The sequence below is a fragment of the Microtus ochrogaster genome, unplaced genomic scaffold, assembly GCF_000317375.1.
Source record: "Microtus ochrogaster isolate Prairie Vole_2 unplaced genomic scaffold, MicOch1.0 UNK1, whole genome shotgun sequence".
NCBI lineage: Eukaryota > Metazoa > Chordata > Mammalia > Rodentia > Cricetidae > Microtus > Microtus ochrogaster.
In genome coordinates, this window is record NW_004949099.1 from 35,716,439 (window position 1) to 35,738,044 (window position 21,606).

The window sequence follows — 21,606 nt, forward strand, 5'->3', positions numbered from 1 at the left end:
AGGAGGAGGAGGAGGAGGAGGAGGAGAAGAAGAAGAAGAAGAAGAAGAAGAAGAAGAAGAAGAAGAAGAAGAAGAAGAAGAAGAAGAAGACAGGGAGAGGGAGAGAGGGAGAGAGGAAGATATCAGGGAGATATGCTAGGGGTCATCCAGAAAGACAGACACAGAGGAAGCAGAAAACCAGGACATACAGAATGAAAGAAAGGTAAAAAGCCCCAAGGCAAAACATAGATGAATAGAAACAGGTTAAATTAAGTTGTAAGAGCTAGTGGGACAAGCATAAGCTAAGCCAAACTTTCATAATTAACAATAAGTCTCCGTGTCTTCATTCGGTAGCTGGTTGGCAGCCTAAAGATAATACCAACTACAATGAGCTGGTGCCCAGCAACACCAAGGGTAGTGGAAGGCTGAGCTCAGGTCTTTCTGCTCTGGACCCAAGTTCTCACTGAACCCCATAGGATCTGAGGGTCTAACAACGTAAATGGGATGAGCCAGGCATGGTAGGTCCTAGCTACTTAGAAGATGGAAGCAGAAGGATGCTTCTCAAAAAAAAAAAAATGGGGTGGAGGTAGATGTTATATAGCCTATATCCTATCAAGGCTGACTAGAGGTCCCTTTCTCTCCACTGGAATCTCCAAGTGGGTTAGTCTTTCCTGCGTCCCCTTTTCTCAGGCTGCCTGGACAGGACGAAGCCTGTACAGTTTCTCTCTGTGGACCAACCCCTTTACTTTCTTTTCGGGTGCTCTATTCCCAAGGTCTCATGTGGGATGGCAAGAATCTGGGCGTGGTCATGCTGCCGATCTGCTACTTCCAACATTAGGCCTTCCTGCTGAGAGAAACTTATCATAATGTGGCTGGCACATGCCCACAGGCTCTGGAGCTGTCATCTCTGTCACATGCCCCCACCCTCGTTACCTCCCTATTGGCTCCTTCACAGCCTACCCTTTGCTGTCTCCTCAGTTCTCCTGGCAGGACATTGTCACAGCACACTGTGGACATGAATCACCTTGCCCTTCAAGGGTGCCTTCCTATAGCTCAACCCCAGCACTCCCAGCAGGGCTAATCAGACATCCACAGAGAGGACCCACCTCTCCCAGGATCTCAGAAAACCAAGATACACCCCTCGCCCCCCAACTCCACTGTCATTTGTCAGATGAAAGCAAAGAGAGGTGTCATGAAGCAGCGATCTGGGCATGGAGGTGTGTGGATTCTGCCACCCCTCTGAGGGGGGAGTAGGAAGAGAGGTCAGCCCCTCAAGAGCGCTGAGGAAGAAGAGTTGAGGGGGAGCAGGATCCTTCCTCTTCCCTCACCCTGCCCTGGGTAAAGCCAGAGCCACCCTCAGCTGAGTTCACTGGGCTCTCTCAGGCTTGTCTCAAGTTTGTCTAGGTAGGATCATGGATGGGACAGGAAGAACATGGAGGCAAGAGGCTTGCCAAGCCTGAAAACCAGTCTGGGATGGAGAAGGATGCATGGGTACCAGATCCTCCAAATCCACCCAGGTAGAGAGCTCTCGGATCACTGAATGGCTTTTGTTCTGCTTTGTCTTTGTGAGTGAGCACCATGGGGTCAGCATCTATGGTGCTCAGGGCTTAACCCAGGCAGGAGCCAGGCATCAAGCCACAGAGTGCTGCTCTCCTGGAGAAGGAGACAGCCTGTGCAGTACGGGGAGCAAAGACAGAGCCAGAGCCCATGCAATATGGGCACAGAAGCCAAGCCAGAGCCAGAGATGGGAGGTGATAGAGCGTGTGTGGTGTAAGTCCTACAACCAGAGCCACAAGGAAGAAGGAAGAGGGGTGGGGAAGAGCACAGCAGATAGAGAGGAAGAGGGAAAGAGATGACTGAAGAAGAGAGGAGAGAACAAAAGGAAAACAGACAAGAGAAGAAAGGAGGAGACAGAGGAGGGCAGAGAGGAAAAGTCAGGAAGAGATGACGTGGGAAGACTCCATGTATTCAGTAACCGCTGGAGCTCGTGGGAGCCGACGGTGAATGAATACAATGTATCATCTCACCCCAGAGTGGAACCCTCATAAAACCACGGGAGAGGGCTGTGGGCTCAGCTGGGCCAACACTGACTAAAAAAGTCCTGGCTTCTCCAAGGCCCAGGCCTGACTCATTAGTCTATTTCTGCTTCTCCCTTCCTCTGTTGTGGGCTCCTGAACACTCCCTTCCCCTATTTTGTGTCTCTTCAGAAGCCCCTCTCCAAGTCCCTTTGCCTCCGGAGTTCTGGGCCAGGTCTCTCCCCTAGACAGTGGAAGTAGGTGCTGGAAGCAAGGCTCTGTGGGGGAGGCAAGAAAGGAAGTGACGGCTGGGGGGAAGGGCTCTGCCCAGTCAAGCACAATGGCCTAGTTTTCAATCTCTACTCAGGTGACACACAGCCTGCCAGCTCACCGGTTCACTGGCTCGGGGACTGTGGCTAAGAGCTCCAGTAATGAGCCAAGAGTCTGAGACCTGGAGCAGTCCAGGAGAAGCAGTCAGGTGAAACGTGGCTCCAAACCCAAGACATGAGTGGGAGGATGGCCATGGAGCCAGAGGGCCTCTCGTTCAGCAGAGCCCTGAGCTGGGATGGAGAAGGTGTTAGCTAAATGCAGCTCTCTGGACCCCGTCCAGATCCAGTGACTTAGAACATTTGGAAGCTGGCCTAGGAGCCTGCATTCTTTATCAACTCTCTGAGTGGTGTTTAAGATGTGGAAACCAGGGGCGGCGGAGCCAAAGCAAAGGGTAGGGGGAAGCTCAGCCCATTCAATGGAAGCTTTTGCAATGGGAGTCTTAGCCAGCACCAAACCCCAGGGACTTTCCAGGGAACTGTGCCTTTGTCCTCCCAGGCTATCAGGGCTACTCTGTATGGGGTAGTAAGGGACAGAGAGGGGCTGGATAGACACAGCATCTCCCACTCCTCACCCGCCTCCCTGGGATGCACCTAAGGGCATCAGAGGTTTATTTTTATTTTATATTTTATGTGCATGAGTATTTTGCCTGCATGTAAAGGCAATGTATTTATGCAATTCCCTCAGAAGTCAGAAGAGGGCATCAGATCCCCCTGAAGTAACTGGAGTTACTAGATGTTGCCAGTTGTCACATGGGTGCTGGAAACTAAACCCAGGTCTTCCGCAAGAGCAGTCAGTGCACTTAACTGTGGTGTCAGTGTTTGATAGCAGGTGCCGTTCCAGGACACTGACATCCTGGAGAGAAATCCTAACATTTTCTGGCTACAAAGGCCAACTCCTAGGACCTGCCCCACCCTCCTCTCAACCCTGATATTCCCTAAGCTGGGCACAGCAGCAGGGCGAGCTCACAGCCCACCCGTGAGGGCACCCTGGATGTCCCCAACAGTGTCAGACAAGGACGTAGCTCTCTGGCTGGCTTGGAATTCATCTCCTTGTGACCAGCAGTGGCTATTCCACCTTCTACTGAGAGAGCCATTATTTGCTTTCCTGGTGAGGTCTGTGTTCTCCTGGCGAAGGTGGCCAGGTGGCAGACTGTGCTGTCTCCCTGCATTGTGCTCTGGTAGGTAGACCATCATCTTCAGGATTGTCACCTGTGACTCTAATGACATGGGTTCTTCAGTCTAGATTTCAGCTGGCATCTCTGCATCCTTTACCTTCCTCGTCTTCTTTCTCCATACTTCTATTCTGTAGCATCTGTATCCTACTTGGTCACCCGGAATCCCTAAAGGGAGCAGACTGTTGACCAGTTTACCAAATCTTCCTGCTGCTGGGACCCAGAGCAGCTAACCTCCCCTCTCAGCACTGTGTCCCGGCACTCTTTTTGGGGGTTTCTCATCTCCCAGTTTTACACACAGCATCTCTTGGGCCCCCTGGCTGCTTGCCTTGTGCTGCCACAACTAGGAAAGCAGATTTTCCCAGTTCTGGGGAGCCTCTTTCTTCTGGGGCTTCCCCGTGTGCGTATACAGCTCCAGGACTCCCAGCATCAGGCAGGAGGATCCCTCTGGACCCTGCGTATTGCGGGTTACTTTAGGGCTTGTTACATGTTCAGTGTGAGACATTTCCCACAATCCCATGTGCCTGAGTACCTGGATCCCACCTGGGGGCACTGTTTTAGAGGTTATGGGACCCTTGGAGCCCAGGACCTAGCTGGCAGATATAAGCTCCTCAGCATCACGCTTCTGGTTCCCTTGCTACTTCCCGACCTCCGAAGAAGTGAGGAGCTGTTTTCTCACACCTGTGCTGCTGGGGATGGATCTGCCCCAGTTACTGTGCCTTCCCAGCTTTGATGGGCTGTAGCCCAGAAACCAGGAACGAAAGTAAACTCCTCTCCCTTAAGTTACTTCTGTCAAGTGAGGATAAGAGCAACTCAACATGTCTCACTTAGTATGTAACAAGCCTATGGTCTGGATTTTAGGAGCTAGTAACTGCTACCTTCTACGTTTGTGACGTGTTCCTAGAAGAGACTGGCCCTGAGTGGGATTGCACAGACCTCACTCCAGGAACACCTCCCGGGCAGGCCTGGCTGCCTTCCCCACCTCCCGTGTTCCCTGTTTCTCAGTGATTAGTGCTAAAGTAGTTCTCTCTGATGGATTCTACCTCCTCCAGATCCACAGTGGGGGTCTGGGAAGTCTTGTAGGAGATTTGGACACATTTTTATACAGGCAGTAACCATGGCTGTGCAAGGAGCCTCTTGATTGTCAAAGGTGTCAGGGAAGATGGCTGATTTCCTTCCGGGTCAGAGTCCACCTGGCGTATACCCCACAGGAGGGTTCACATCCCCAGCTTCTTCTTTTCCCCATTATAGGCCTTCTCAGAGCTCCAGCAGTGACTGGCTGGTTGGTTAGTTTCAACACATGTGCTAAATGGCTCCTGAGTCCTGAGTTCAATGCTGGGCAAGGACCTGTTGAGAGTGGCTAGCAACACAAACAGCCTCTGTTCTGGAATGAGATGCTGGCTAGTTTTATGTCAACTTGATATAAAATGAGCGACAGTCATTTGGAAGGAGGGAACCTCAACTAAGAAAAATGCCCCCACCAGATTAGCCTGTGGGCAAGACTGAAATGTATATTTTTTGATTGATGCTTAATTTTGGAAAGACAAGCTCACCATGGGAGGTGTCATCTTTGGACTGGTGGCTATAAGGTAGCAGACTGAACAAGCTACGTGGAGCAAAGTCAATAAGCAACACTCCTCCATGGCCTCTGCATCAGCTCCTGCCTCCAGGCTCCTGCCCTGTTTGAGCTCCTGCCCTGGTTTTTCTCAGTGATGGATTGTAATGAGGAACTGGAAGCAGAAATAAACCTTTTCCTTCACAAGTTTCTTTTTTGGCTATGGTTTTTATCACAGCAATAGAAATCCTAACAGCGACAGGGAGCCGTGCTCTGAAAGCAGAGTGAGAACTTTTCTTTACAGTGGGATGTTGTGGCAAACACTTAGAATCCCAGGACTTGGGAGGCTGGGGCAGGAGGATCACGTGGTCAAGGGCAGCTTGGGCTCTCACCTTCCATCCTCTGAAATTCTTTATACTCATTACAGGTTCTATGTAGAGAAAGGACATATTCCACACAAAGACAAAGAAGACATGTTTTATATTGCTGTGCCCATAAAGAACTCTTAGGGGACTTGCAATTTCAGTTGAGAGCTGGAAAATGAGTTGCATTGCTGAGAAGTAGGTAGGCTAAGGAGGCTGATGTATATACCTAGGTCCAGCGATAGAAAAGAATTCCAAAGATCTAGAAAATGCAATGTAGACAGGAAGAGAGCCTGGAGAAAACAGAGGCCTGGGGCAGATAGGACCTTGACCTGCCAAAGATCAGAGATTTGCCAGTCATGAGGATTCTAGAGTTTATCCTGAATTCAGGAAGAAACAACAGCAAGGTAGACGCAGTGGAGTGATATGATCCAGTTTCCTTGAAGATTATTATGGTTTCTGGGGAAAATAAATGAAAGGGAGGGAGCCTAGTCAAGATGCTATTGCAGGGGTCCAAGCCAGATGTGTTGGGGTTGCATCAGGGTCGAAGCAGAGGAGGGTGAATGCAGGGTGTAGGGTCTGGGATACAGCTCAGAGGAATCTAGGATGGAAGGACGGAGGGGGAATGGGAGCTATGGAGAAGATTGGTCCATGCTGAGTTCCATAGCTCATTGTGAACCTAGGCCTGTACTTAAGTGAGCATGAGGCTAGATGAGGCTTCAGCTTGGCCCGCTAGCTGTGAAAGGTTGTGTCGAGTTGCTATTTCTCCTTTACTAACTTATACCTCCCTCCCAGAACCTGGAGCAGAACCCACAGCCTTATACACACTGGGTAACAACTCTAGCCCACAGCCCCATAAACCATTATTAAGACCCAGTGTGTGTCTCTTTTAGTTTGCAAATGAAAGCCTTGTGTTGATGCCTCCCTGCTCTTTGGTCACTCCCATTGTCTCTGCTTTTGTTTGGAGCCAAACTCCAAGAAGACGTCCCTGTTGGTGCCATCTTGTTCCTCACTTCTCTCAGGCTCCAGTCCAGTGTATATTCTCACACTCTCTAGTCAAGGCCACCACTGGTCACCATGTCACCAAGCTCAATGGACTCTAGTTGTCATCCCAACAGGGATGGGGAGCACTGCCTCTCCCTGGGGTGACCCCTTTCTCTTTCTAGGTGCTCTTCTTCTACTTGATCCCTGACATAGAGATGGCCCCCAGGCCTTCCTCCCTGGCTTAAAACCCTTCCTTAGGTGGCCTTGCTCATTCCAGTGGCTCTAATTGCTACCGTAGCTGAGCGTTTGCCAAGGTTGTGTTCTCTCCCTGAGTCCCCTTATTGATGGGTCTCTGTGGCTTATTGCCAATGTTTATAAAAAGCCAATGATAGCAGGGGAGTGAGCAAGAGCATCTCCATTGCTTCCACCTTCCACGGGAGCATGAGAGGCACACTTTTTTTTTTTTTAATATAGTTGAGTCATTTGAGGTCTGAACATCCTTACTGGGTGACATTCATGAGAATGTAGGGTGTGTTGACTTCTCTTGCATAGATACCGGGTTATGAGTCTTTTGTTTTACCTGACATTTAACAATTTGACTTGCTTAAGTGAATATTTGACAATGTCTAGTTCGATCAGTTCAGCCGATGAGACATCCTTAGGAGTAGCATATGTCTCCGTTTTACACTGAAAATATATATACCTGTATCAGGAATTACCTACTCCAATGCAATGAGCTCAGGACACAGCACAGTTAGTTATGTGCAAGGATGAGTGTCCTTAATCCTCACCCCCTCAGGAGGCCACTCACGGTGGGTGACACAGCTCCATGCTCTCCTCCCACATCTGCCGCAGGCTCTGGGATCCACCTACTTACTTCCCTCCCTGATGCAGCCAGGGTTTAGTTATAGGCTTGGTCCTTTTTTATCCTCTGCCTTCAAATCATCTTTAAGAACCATCCTTCCAGGATGCTTGCCTGGTCTTCACTGGCTCTTCTGCTTGCTTTTCTTCAGAGCCTTTCACATCCCCGTGTGAAGGTCAAGTTCCCAACAAAGTAGCAGGCCCTTAGCACCCTCTGCCCCCCTCTTTCCTCCGGGCTTCCCTCCTGCAGTCTTGCCTTCATGCCATCTAATCCCAACTTTAAACATCTGCTGGTCTCCCCAGCTTCCATGATTTTCTGGACCTGGCTTCTGTCTACTTTAAAAATTCTTTGCATGTATGAACCCAGTAACTATTGTAGGAAGAGCGAAGAATGAGAGTTTGAACGAAACAGGACTCTGCTCTTGACGGTGAGCTGGAAAAGAAGCTCAAGAGCCCCTGGACATTCTACCCAGGGACCTAGGATCACTTAGTCTCCTTTGCCAAGATGATCTGGAACTGACCCCAGACCTCTTCCAGGGAGATGTTTTGGAGGACTGCAGACGCTGCGCCATGAAGCAGCATGGGTCACATAGACTTCTTGCTTCCTCCAGCCGCAGAAGAAAGGGAGTGCGTGATGAGAGCCAGGGTGTGCGGACATGCGTGGCTTCCAAGAGTCTGTCTGAACCTGCCTAATGGATCAGCCAGTGAATCAGGGGTGAGGGTGGGAAGAGAGGGTTTGCTTAGGCCGTCTCCTTTCCTGCAGGTCTCGAGGGGGTGTGCACCTCAGGAGGACCACATCTGTGTGAACAGGTACACTCTTGCATCAGCTTGCTTCTTAACACTGATCTGCTCACCCAATTGATTTGTGTTGTGGGAAATGAAGCATCCTACACAACTCTGATCAAAACGAATTACGTCATCTTGGGATCTTTGTTTCTTTTTTCTTTTTAAAAGAGAGCAAGACAGTGTCTGGCAGGCAAAGAAACTGGTTGGGAGCTGAAAATAGGTAATAGCAACAGCAGGGATTTTTTAATTGGCCAGAAGAGATGGTAAAGATTGTCAGCGCAGCCCAGCTGCGGCCTGGGAAGAAGCAAGTAGCTGCGCTTCAGGGGACAGGGCCACGGGATGCAGGAACCCTGCTTTTATTCTGCAGCGCTTGGCTTACACAATTTAATTAAAAATATTCTCATCCGCTGCAGGGTTATTTTTTTTCTACTCAGAACTCATAATTTGCTCTATAAAGGTCAAGGCCTTTTAGGAAAGTAAATGGGGTCAAGGAAACAGAGCGAGTGGATGCTGACTCAGAGGGACCTTCTGGTGTCCCTGAGATGGCGCTGGGACACAAAGGTCTTCTCTGAGGCCACCTCCAAAGGGATGCCTGCCAGACGCAATCTGAGGACTCAGGAGTCAAGTACTCAGTTGTAACTACCCAGACCAATGAGAAGTCATCACAGATGCCAGAACAGATTCCTCCCTTGCTGGACTTGTTGGCCTCCCAGTGAGCAGGGGTCACGAAACCCAAAAACATCTCAGAATCCACTGGTGCTTACTGACCCTGGATTACTGGAACCCACCCCTGAGGTTCCCATTCAGTGGTCCTGGAGCAGTGACAGAGAGCATCACCAGAGGGCTTCTGGGTGATGCTGATGTTGCCAGTCAGGGCACCACACTTTGAGAGGTAAGACTGTGTGCTGTAACAAGGTAGGGCATGGGAAGAGGTCAGTCTTTGGGCTGGAGTCTTGTTTCTGCTATTCAGCAGTCTGGCTCAAGTCACTAAGCCCCTGTATGCCTCACTTCCCTCCTCTCCAGAACAAACATATGTCTGTCACGTCTTCTGGGTAGAGCTGGTATGAGTCTTAAGAAGATGATGTAGGCAAAGGGCCTGGTGTAGCAGGACTTAGTAAGTAGTAGCCTTCATTGTTTCTGGAGATCAAGGCCATGTTGACATGCTAGGCCTAGGAGTGGATTCCAAGTCCCTCTTAGCGGAGGTGTTGAGAATACCCCTTCCTACAGCAGCAGCTGACTGCCTGAATGGCAGCTATCCGCAAGTGCTTTAACATGCACACCAAACAGAAACTGGATCTAGTGCAGACCTCTTGAGACTTGGGAACTGTGTTTTCCGCCCTGCTCTTTCCCAGATGAGAGGATCAGAGCCCAGGAAATCAAGTGAGTAGAGGGGATGGAGTTGTACCTGATTCTGCTCAACTTCCCTGCTACCGGCCAGTGGACAAGCCATTTCTTCTCTCTGGGTCCCTGTTCTACCTTGGCAAGGTGAGGACTGCGCTATAGCTGAGTGCCCACAGGGTTTTCCAGGGCTGCAATTCAGAAGTAGAGACGGACGAGAACCCCGAATGCAGCAGACCACACTTCTCGCAGGGTTGGGCATAGACATTGGTGTGTTGTGGGATTATGGGCTCATTCTACCCCGCTGCAGGTCTCAGCCATCTATGAGCTGTGTGGCTGAGGGGAAGTTCCCTAACCTCTCTGTTCCTTGTTTCCCTCATTATTAGAAATAAATACTCCCACAGCTGTTGCTGAGATGGAACAAGGTGTTGCATGGGAGATTCCTGGAGTCATGCCCACCCGCAGGCACACCCTGAATGCCAGACACAGTGGGTGATCTTTATCAGACTTCATAGCCACTATTCTAGGGCTCCTCAGGCCATGATGATCCCTTGGAAGTCCCTCCTAGAGGTCTCCTGGTAGATAGGCTGGTTGGAGTTATGTAGGGCATGGGAATGACCCCTCCAAGCTAGGGCCCTGAGAGATAGGGAGGGGGCGGGAGTTAGAAATATCCATTTGTGTAAATTCCCAATGTATATAGCAGAGGGAGCCTCAAGCCCGGAGATCTTCACCCTGTCTTTGGGGACCCCAAAGTCTCCAGTTCAGGGAGTAAGGGACTCCTCAGCTTTCATGGCCATTTACTCTTCGAGAGCATCCTTATCCACGTCAGGGATAGGGTGGGATGCCTAAAGAGATGAAAGTTCAAATCTGAAGATACCATTGCTTTGTGTTTTCTTTCACAGTGCCAGGACTTGAACTTGGGAATTTATACATGCTAAGTGCCTTGCCATTAGGTTATGCATTATCCCCAGACAACACTTTAAAAAGAGACATCCCTTCGCGCCTCTGGTTGCTAGCAGAGGACTTTTCGAAGCTGTGGAAATAGCGCCGAGTCTTCTTACACGGTTCTCTCTCTCCCTTCCTCTAGACCCTGGAAGGGTCTCCCAGGGCCCCAGCCTCACCTTCCTCTCCTCAAGGGAATTCCTCAGGCATGACGTCTGCTCTGAAATTACACACAGTGCAGCGGGCAAGATGTTCTCAAAAGATTTCTTGCTAGCCAGAAAGGAAGGCCATAGCCTTCCAAACTGTCACGTATGACAGACAATCTGTCTTCATTTCATAATATCCCGGGAAGAACAAGTCTGTTACACTCTGGCCAACACATGCTGGTGGGAATGCAGTCGTGAAAACCTGACTCCAACATCAAATGCTAATTAACGTGTCCCGGAACTTCACAAAGGACCAAGAAAACTAGGAGAAGGAAGGAACATGCTGGAAAGTTCCTGCTGGCAGCTTACTCCTAAAGCTGCCCTTCAAATCGAAATGATAGACATGGGTGTCCTCCCTGTGCCTATGATTCACATCGGAAAGAATCATCCACACTAGAAGAGAGACCGCTCACAGCCGGCGCAGAACATTCTCTCATCCGCCGGCCTTCAAACCTGCTGGAGCAAACACTTTAGGAAGGAAATAGAGCAGAGCTGAATTCCCAGCCATGTGAAAACCGTGGGCGGGTGTGGGCAGGGGAGGTGTGCGGCTAGCCCTAAAAGATCCTAACCCTGCTTGGCTCCTATGTGTGTTTGAGCTTGCAAGGTATCTCTTCTCTACATTCAGAAGGGATGTCTTCAGGATACAGGGTAGTTCCCCCTAGAAGGAGCCACTCCCTCCCTGCTCTTTCCCATCCCTCCCTGGCAAATCCTAGCAAGCGGACACCAAATCTGGTGAGCAGACATCAAACCAGAATAGGAACAGTCAAGCTTTCCTGCACTGAAAAAGCAGCAGAGAGGTTCTGTTGCCTCTCGGTTTTAGGTAGGAGACATAAAAATGGAAAGAGCCACCATTTACAGAAACTTCCTGAGTCTTAGGCAGTTCAACTTGTCAACTTTTGTTTCAAAAAGGTTATTTGTGTGTGTGTGTGGGGGGGTGTCACAAGCCTTTAATCCCAGCATTCAGAAGGCAGAAGCAGGTGGATCTCTGTGAGTTCAAGGCCAGCCTCGTGTACAGAGTGAATTCCAGGACAATCAGGGTTACACAGGGAAACCCTGTCTCAAAAAATGTAATTCAGTAGATATTATGACTTTTACATAACAAGATGGACATCACAAACAAATAACAACATCTTAAAGTGGACTTGGCCTTTTGATACTTTTGATTTTTGATTATAAGCCTAGTAGAAGTTATTCTATATATTGTTACTTTTTATAAAAGGTTACTTTTCTTGCACTGTGACCAAATACCCAATAAGAATCAATTTAAGGTAGGAAGAATTTAATTTGGCTTGCAGTTGGAGGGAACATAGTCCACTATGATAAGGGATGGTAGTGGGCAGGCTGGTGGTAATGAAAGCACCAGGCATCTTATCCACACCTTACTGGATCAGGAAACAGAGATCTTGGGCTAGAATAAAGATCCGGTTATAACCAACTAGTTCTGCCCTTAGGGCTCTGTGTCTTCCAGCTAGGCTCCATGCCCAAGAGATTTTACAAAATAGCACCATGAGATGGGAATCATGTGTTTAAACATGTAAGCCTGCAGACGACATTTCACATCCAGACCATCACGCCTCACCTCTAGCCTCCATTAGGTGCCCTTTTGAAATGCCAAATGTATTCAGTATAACCCTTACAGTCATCATAGTCTCACAGTTCCAACGAAATCCCAAATTCCATAATCTCTTCTGAGATTCAAGACAGTCTCTTATTTGTGAACCCCTGTAAAACCCAAAGACAAGCTTTATATTTCTGACATTAAATGGTACTGAGTAAACACGCCAGTTTCATAGGAGTATGGCAAGGAAGGACTGGACCAAAGCAAGACTGAAGCTCAACAAGGTAAATCCAAACCCTTGTATCTTCCCGCCTCGCATCCAGGGCTCACGGTGACGTCACGACAGTGTCTGTTGTGCTGGCAGTGACATCATAAGAAGGTCATACTCTAATGCTCTATGGCCTTGAATTCAGAATCCATTATTTCTGATCCAGTCTCGCTCAAAACTTCAGAATCTGTGTAGGATGTTTTGACAGAATGTAACAAGAATGGCTTCTGGTCCGTTCCTAACAGAGTCCATGGTCACTTCTACAGTCCTGGTGTCTGGACCTTTGCTGTCTGTGCTTCAGTCAACATTTTGTTTTTCCAAACTCTCACCGTAACAGTTCACAGGGCTCTCCTTAGAGCCTCTAAGACTTCTCTACCCTACAGCTCCAAACCCATCCATAGTCTTTCTTTAACTAGGTCTCAAGGCCCAAGGTCTGTCTTATCAGAGCAATGGCCCCACTTCCTGGTATTAATTTTCTGTATTAGCTATCTTCCTCATTGCTATAATCAAACACCCAATGGGAAACAACCTAAATGACAATGGATTTATTCTAGTTCATGGTTTGAGGGGATGCAGTTCAGCATGGCTGGGGAAGCTTGGTCAGGAAGATCGAAGGTGGTGGAGTGCTGGGGAATCTGCTCACATTTCAGCAGATCAGAAGGCAGAGACTGGATCAGAACGAGGTGGGTTTTATAATCATCTACCCTACCCACTCTGGCCTTGTATCTGTCAACCGGACAGATAACAGAAGGTTCTACAGCCTTCTAAACCACCACCAGCTGGAGATCAGGCAGATGAGCATGTGACACTTGACATCCAAACCACAACACATTCCGTTCTGCAATGTGTCTTCCGTGAAAATGAGACCAGTGTACAGAGAGACAGCTGTCAGCCACCAGGAACTCCAAGTGCCGCACTCTGGAATCAGGGCACTTGACAGTACAATCAGACCTGGGTAAGCATTAGAGGCAGCTTCTGCTCTGGTTCCCCAGCCTTTTGCTTTTTCCTCATAGGTCTGAATGTTGTCTCTAAAATAATAATTTTCCTCTGAGAGTCATTCCAGCCCCGTCTTCCCTCCTGTGGCTGCTTCTCGGGAACTCTCTAGCTTGGCATGTCTCAGTCTCTGAGGGCATGGGGGGGGGGATTTATGTCCTTTTGTTTGGCAGACAGCTATAAACATGGATATGACTTGCTGAATACCCTCAGGTGGGGGCAGGGGAGCCATAGAGTACCCCAACAAAGCCTTCTCAGCCTGCGCAAAGCAGCACTGGACAGCTGTTACTGCCTGTGCTCCGTCCAGTGGAAGTAAGGAGGAGGTGGCACTTTATTTAATGTTCCTGGGTGAGTGGCTGGGGTGGCAGGGAGAGAGAGACCAATGCTCCCAGAGTCCTGGCTCTCTTCTCCATGTGCTCCTGGCTTTTTTGCAGGAAGGAACAACTCTGTCTCAGGCACAAACTAGGTGTTTATGAACTTGGTTCAAAGGACTCTGTTCTGTGGGGCTGAGTCAGTCCAGGGGCTGAGTGTGTCTGAGTTCAGATCCTGAGGTTCTGGGCTGCAGAATAAAGTGTGGGACATAAGATATCTATGGGGTAGCATCACGCCTGTGCTCTAAACTCCACTCTTCCCCCCACACCCAGGATGCCAGCGGGAAAGCCTCCGTCTTCCTATCACCTTTTACATTCTTCTCTCATCCCTCCCCATCAACGTTCAGGTGTGTAAGTTCCCTGAGACCAGGAGCCATGCTTATTCCCACAAACAAATACCGAATCCCAGTCCAGGTCCACTCTTAACACAGAATACTCACTCAATGTTGAATGGATAACCATGGTCATCTCATTCCTCCCTGAAGCCCCAGCACTGCCCTCAAACCCAAAGGCAACTCCAAGACTCTCTGGCAGGATGACAAAGCATGCCCCCCCCCCCCTCTTCTTAGGGCAGATGATTCTCTGTCCTAAACCAGTCGCCAACCAGTAAGTGCACCAAGGAATGGGAAAGATGACAGATGTCACAGAACTCACAGGCACTTGTGAGATCATGCAGCCCAGATTTCTCATCTTACAGATGAGGAAATAAGACTTAAACACTCATCTTTCCCATACCACCAGCACCCAGGAGCAGAGACAGTCAATTCTTAAAATCTACCCATCAGCCACCTCTCACCAGAAATGCTAGCTGATGTGGGTCCAGCTCAAGCCTGGGTTCCTCAGTTGCCAGATTAATCCCTGGTCCAGTCTTTTGCAGCACAGGCTGCAGCAGCAGGCCCAGGTCTGAAACTCTTATTTCCCAGTGACTCATCCACCCCTACCATGCCAGTCACCCGGGAAGTGTGACAGTCAGTGTGACCTGTATTGTTCAGCACAAAACCCGCGTCCTGGATGCTCCAGATAAAATGTGGGCTTGGTACTAGAATGCTGGCCCAGTCGCATGGGGATAGGGGTGGCAGAAGAAAACAGACAAAGCCTGTAAGGGGAGCAGGGTCACTTTTGTCTGTCTCCCCAGTGGAGAGAGACAAATCACCTGGGAGTGAGAGCCAGCTGGACAGAAGGAAGTTAGTGGAAAGGAAAGGGAAAGTTAGTGGAAAATGGGAAGTTAGTGGAAGGAGAGGAAAGAGACAGAAGGCCAAAGATGGGACATGGCCGAACACGTGGTCTTTCCCCTCCCCCTCAGTTGCATGGCATGTTCTGGGTACCGGTATCATTTCCTGGGCATCATTTCAGGGCACACCACCTAACAGGGCTGCCAGGACAGGGAAAGGGGAGCTGAAGGGAGGAGAAGGAAAGAGAGGGAATGGGAATTGTGGGAGCCGATTAGCTCTCACTATTCTTTTAGGTGTGCAATCTCAGGCCTCAGCCCCACAGTCTCCAGAGAGGCAAGGGTAGGGCATTAGTTCTGCATAGCCAATGCTGTTCAGGGATGCCCGAGAGTCTTTGGACAGGGCTCAGTTCTTGCTGCCCTACCTGTGTTGAGATGACACGCCCCCATCCCCCATCAGTGACCAGAGTGTGCAAGGCTATAAGTTCTCCCAGACACGAGGTGTGCCAGGACGTCCAGTCTCACTCTCAGGGAGCAACTGGTCCATCCGCCATAGCAAACCCCTACCCTCTCACAGGATGAGACACAGAGCTGTGCTATGTCAACTTTGCAAGAGTGCCAGCACTGCTCCGTGAGCAGAGGTCAGCTCTTCAGTTATCCATCCAGCACTGGCCAGAAACAGTCACAGTGACCCTCCACTCCTCAGCCCCTTGTCCCTCTCTCTGTAGCTCTTGCCGGAGCAGGAACAAGGAGGACAGGCTTTCCCAGCAGCCTAGAGTAGAACTTCTGGACCCTCTTTACCTTTCCCAGGGGAGGGGAGGCCCCAAGGCTCTGTGGTTCTTAGCCAGAGAAGTGCCGCCCCGTCCTCTGGAGATGGAGCTTCTGAGCAGGGCAAAGCTCAGCGTAGTTAAGGTGGTCCCTGTAGCTCTCACCCCAGTCTTTACTGCAGTTATGGTATAGGCTCTTTGGTGGTAATTTCGATGGTTAATTCATGTTTATGGACTCAGTATTTCCCTGTTTAATAACACTCATTTCAGCCACGTTTTCCCCCATGTTTTGCTTCTATTAATATGAAAATGAGCCCTGGCACGGGAATGTTCCAGGGCTTCTGGGACAGGTGCTGAGAGAATAGGCTAAGGGGCCATTCCCCCAGAAGTGGGCCTGAGCAGCACAATTCATTAATTATTATTTATATCCCCTCCCCCACTGTTTCTTATGCCCAAGGGTGTCCCTGGAGTGTTCAAAGGCTCCAGGCGCATCCTACCACCAAATGAATGACTGGACCTATAGCCACTCGGCTGACTATAGGAAGCTGGAGCAAGGATTCCCACCTCGGAAGAAATCATGAGAATCCTTGGATCCAGGGGTATGAAAGGAGGGAGAGTGGGGGTGTGTCGTGGGCACTCACTCCAGCACGTCGCGGTTGAACTGTCTCTTGCTATTGCCCAGGAACTCTCCTATCATCTGGCGGCTCAGGCCTTTCCGCTGGAGGAGGAAGTGGGCCACGCCGATGGGGGTGTCTGGGATGAAGCCGCGTGAGATCAGGAACTGGATGCCCTTGTCCGGGTTTCTGTAGAGAAGTTGGAGTGGGGAGGAGAGAGGAAGCCGAGGCGTTTTGGGGCTGCTGTCCTGACTCCTTTCACCCTGGGAAACCTACTTCCCAGGGACCACTAGGGCTCCCCATGGGAGCAACTGTCACCTGAACACCACACGGGGTTGGGGTGGTGAACAGGGACAGAAATAGGGCTTGAAGGGAAAAGAGGTCTGACTCAACAAGAATCTGGAGCAAGTAAAGAGGCTCCCTTCTCTGTCCCTTCCCTAAGGCTCTGGACAGTCCCTAGAGCCCCCAGGGGGGTGCGGGAGGTGCTTCCTCCAGCCTGCACCTTAGCTGCTCCTGGAGCTGGATCTCCCTGGATCTGAGGAGATAAATGAGCCCTAGAAACCTTTTCTCAAATGCTTGACATTTTCAGGACATCAAGCCTGTGGCTGCTTTCCTAGCAAATCATTTGTATTGTGTTTTGCAAAGGTACCAGCCCATATACAGGGGGAGGAGATGGAACTGGTTCTTCACTAGGGATGGACTGGGAATCACTGTCTTAAAAGATGAGAGTTTCTGATTTCATGTGCACCGGGGATGGCAGCCTGATTTACAAAAAGATGGACGACTCTGGCCACGCCCAGGTTTACCTCCAGCAAGAGGTTGAGCAGTGTGCAACCTCCCTCCCTGGTTGCTATTCTGTAAAATCAGAGGATGTTCTCTGTCTCTAGATGCTGCTGGGAGGATTGCAGGTGAGCTAGGAATGGCTGGACATGAGCATCTTGAGGCCAGGAACTGTTTTACTCATCTATCCAGTACAGGCCTGGCATGCAATCAATGATAGTTGTATGACTAAATGAGAGCAGGAAATGATTCCTGCCCCGGGGCAGAGCTAGGAGGGAATGGATGAGGAGGGTTAGTAGTGTCTCCTGGACTTTCTGTCTCACAGGGAGGGAGGGGTCTATTTCCTCTGTGTCACCTGCAGCGTGGGTTCTTGTTGCATGGAGTCCTGTTTGGGTCTCTGAGTTATGGTAGTCATTAATTTCTCTCCTTCTATCCCCTAATTTCTTTTCTATCTCACTTGGTTTTCATCCTTCCTGTCTTTCTTTCCTCTTACCTATTCCTCTATCTCATTAAAAATATTTAAAAATAAAATTTTATTTTGAGAGAGGGAATGCCTTCACAGGAGGTCAGAGGATGGCTCCCGGGAGGGAGACATCTTTCTCCTTCCACCTTTGTGGTTGTTCCGGGAGGCAGAGCTCAGGTTGCCAGGCTTGCACAGCAACCACCTTTACCTGAGCCTTCTCAGCAGGGACTCGATGTCATTTTCACTCTGTCTCCCCCTCTCCACCGTTTCCTTATTTTGGGACCCCATTGTAATAACACTGTTTTCCTAACTTCATTTTCATCTTCAACGATTCCTGCGTGTGCTCAACCTGTATTTTCCCATTTTCCAAACCATCTCTTCATCTTAAAAAACAATTGTGAAAAACCTATGCTTGATGTGTTTGTCATCGGGAAAAATATAGTATGTACTTCTTAAACATTCCCTGGGAGCTTCAGCCCAGGCACAAACTGCTCTGAAGGACCCAGAGAAGATGCTGTCAGGACTTGGTACCCTGCAAGTTTCCCCTCCGTCCCTCCCTCTGATCCTTCTGGAGACCCCAAGCTCACTCACATGTTGAAGAGGTTGAGGCCAATGCGGTAAAGTCGCTTGCGCAGGGTGTCGGTGGAGAGCGTGGGGGACCTGCAGCTGGCTGGGTTCTCGCAGTGGTAGCGCGGCAAGCTTAGGATCACCGCCTGCAGGGCCTCCTTCGAGGCAGCAGCAGAAACCTCTGAGCCAGATTTGACGGACTTGGTGGATGCGCTGCTACTGCTCAGCTGCTCAGAGTTCTCGCCCGCATCGGCCCCTTTCCCTGTCTGCCCGGCCTCTTCCTCTTCCTCCGCTGCTTCCTCGGCCACAGCCTCCTCAACCACGGCCTCCGCAACCACCTGTTCATGTGCGCCCTGGGCTGGGCTCTCCACCACTTCTGAGTTCTCACCCGGGGGTTCCTCCTGTTCCGAGGCTGGGGCTTCTGAGGCTGGGGCTTCCGAGACCTCCTGAGCCGCGGCATCCCCCTGCTCAGTTTGATTGGTCGCTGGCTCAGCTGTGGCCTGGGTGGTCTGTGCGCCCAGACAGTTGGCCACAGACAGGGCGGTGGAGGAGGAAACAGAGATGTTCTGGTTAGCGATCTGCACCGTGACATCCCGGAAAGCCATCATGAGGGTACCGCTGTGACCCTGCGGCAGGCCGCTGGCCTCATCTCCAGACCCTGGGCTACTCTCGGGCTCCCGTGCCTCGGCTTCCAGGCCTGGCTGTCCCGCACTAGGGTGCAGGGCCTGGTGGAGCTGGTACGCGCCACTCTCTTGCAATGAGCACATGGTCTTGAGACTCCAGGTGCTGAGGGCGTCGTCGATAGACTTGGCCAAGGACTGCACCTGTTCGGTGAAGGAGTCCTCCAGCTCGGTGAGCGACCCTGCGAAGGTGGGTGGCAGGGAGGGCGAGCGCCCCAGCGGCAGCCCCAGTAGTCCGCAGCCCTCCAGGAGCGCCTTCTCCGCCACCAGGCTCTCTGCTGTGGGCGCCCGCACTTTGCGCAGAGAGATCCGCCGGGGCAGGCGGCTTTCCAGGAGTGAGTTACGGATCTTCTCAAAGTTCTTGCTGAGCTGGTACTGGCGGAAAGCAGTTTGGATGGTGCACGCGGCGCGGCGGGATACCAAGTGGCCCCCGTATTTGTGTTCTAGCATTTCAATCTGCAGCAGGGACAGAGAGAAAGGCTCAGTCAGGGAAGGTGGAAATAGCATGGATTAGATCAGTACAGCCCACCACAGTCCCCGGAGCACAAGGTGGCTTTACTGGGAGAAGACTCCAGACCAGACAAGCCTGATATGCCAAGACCTTAGGAAGACTCCTAGAGGCAAGATGGAGGAATACACTCAGGTTTGGGGAGGTTCCTTGTGGCAGTGGACAGAGGTGCTGGGATGGAAGTCCCGTTTATCTAATCTCTTAATTATTAAAGAACGGTTACATCAGAGATGCATGTAGAAGTATTTAGAAATAAAATACATTTCCCGAATTTCAACTGAAATTACGTAAAATGCACTAGCTAGCATGATATTAATATTAAGAAAACATTAATAAAGACCTTTGGAGCTTGGTGATGGTTGTATGGGAGTTTATTATATTGCTGTTTTCTGCCTTGATGCATAATTAAAAATAATTAAAAATGAAAAATTAAACAATGATGTTAAGATCTGTCAATCAAACAAAAAACAAAACTCTGGGCGCTCACTTCAGTGCATTGGGGGGGGGGTGCTTCTGTTTTCCTGAGAGTAACAGAAGCATGGCATCTGGGTTTGATCGTCTTTGCCAGGCCAGTCCCTGGTCCAGATTTGGGCACATGGGAAGTGGTCAATAAATGTGAACGTTATGAGGACAATGGCCCAAGAGCAAGCTCCCCTCCAGGGAGCATGTTTCAAATCACAGTTGTATTGATAGGAGCCGTGTAGCAAGGGCCTCATCTGAGTATCGCTCACCTGAGTATCGCTCCTGGCATCCCTGTGTTCAGGGTTTTGTCTCCCTTCCTTCAACTCTGCCCTCCATCTCTGACCCCCGACCCCCAGCCCCACTTAGGTTGCTATGTTCTTGCTTTCTCTACTTTATCAAAACTTCTCAAGAAAGGACTAGGGGGGACATTCCCCCAGTACCGCCCCACCTCACCCCCGGAAATGACTGACCGTTGAACCCCGCTCCTTGAAGAGCTTTGACTTTAGCCAAAGGGCCAGGCTAAAACTAAGAAGACAGGCTTGATTAGTATCATAGGCTCCTTGGTAAGCCCCTTGAGTCTTTAGGAGTGAAAATGTGTACCCTGTCTCTGAAATTATGCCCTTCACGTATCCTTACCCTCCGCTTGCACACTCTCCTTCTGGAGCTAAAAATTTGGATGAATGGACAGAGAGTAAGAGAGTCTCTAGGGCACTGACATTCCCACGTTCTCTGGGAATCTGGATGGGGGTGAGGCTGGGGGGAGCACAGGTGGATTTGCCGTCTATGAAGCAGATGGAAAGGCAAGTCTATCCCTCAATGCAGCACTGTAACTGGCTTCCTGATCTGCTCAGCCCACCAAAGTCTGTGTGTGAGAGGGTGCAGGCTCTACGCACTAGGAGGAAGCACTACGGTGACATCGGATCCCTGGGTTACAGGGGAGTCTTCAAGGACATTTTACAAAGCATATCAGAATGGACTTGGGGGTGTGTAGCTCAGTGGCAGAGGCCTTGTCTAACTTGTGTAAGGCCATGGGTGTCATCCCCAACACAGTTTTAGAATGACTCATACCAAGTATCTTGTCTATCAAATTACCAAACACTCAGCAGGTGAGAATAGCACATGCTTATTTTCTCGGGTTCTTCACATCTGGACACAGTTCAACTGGGTTCTCTGGGAAGGGACCTGCCCACCTGGGGCAAGGCTGCATCCCCGTTCTAGGCCTCAGTGGGCATGCTAGAGTTCAGCCCTGAGAACTCACGAAGCCATGATCTTCTTTTCTGCCTAGTATGATTGATGCGTGCAAGAGCCGGAACAGATCCCCTGGGGCAGAGAGTGAGATTTCTTAGAGGGACCCGTGGAGCTACATAGAGAAACCAAGTAGCTACCTTCCAGCTGTGTGGTAGGCGGAATTCCAAGATGGTCCCAGTGAGTCCTCACCCTGTGGTATATAATTCTCCCCCTTTGAATTTGAACTGGTCTTATTAATATGATAGACATTATCCCTGCGAGTTTCCAGTAAATTATTATTATATTTCCAACCAAGTGACTGTCAGTTAACAAAAGGGAAATCATCCTTGTGGAACACTTAACTATGTAAAGATGCGTTATATTTGCTTATGCTGTGGAATATGACTTTAACTGTGCAAAGATGTGTTACATTTGTGTTTGCTGCATATTTTTAATTATGTAAAGATGGGCTGCATTTGTTTCACTTTGCCAGCCTAAGGTACCTGAGAGGTTTAATAAAAAGCTGACTGGCCAGTAGCTAGGCAGGAGAGGGATAGGCAGGGCTGATGGGAAGAAAGAATAAATAGAAGAGAAGAAAGAAGAGGGTGAAAAGAGAAAGAGAGGAAGGAGAACAGAATGGGGGAGAAAGAG

The 21,606-nt window shown here is 49.9% G+C and overlaps 1 protein-coding gene across 6 annotated transcripts in view; it reads right to left on the reverse strand.

The window, feature by feature from the left end:
* Iqsec3 (IQ motif and Sec7 domain 3) overlaps positions 1–21,606 on the reverse strand; it is a 103,297-nt gene that overhangs the window by 19,665 nt on the left and 62,026 nt on the right. For all 6 annotated transcript variants that reach the window (XR_001229355.2, XR_001229356.2, XR_001229354.2 and 3 more), the window contains 2 exons: positions 18,103–19,214; positions 16,296–16,457 (listed from right to left, as the gene is read on the reverse strand). Coding sequence is in view for 3 of the 6 variants with exons in the window: in XM_005365159.2 (XP_005365216.1) it covers positions 16,296–16,457; positions 18,103–19,214 (1,274 nt within the window). In the remaining 3 variants the exon portion in view is untranslated. The remainder of the gene's footprint in view (positions 1–16,295; positions 16,458–18,102; positions 19,215–21,606) is intronic.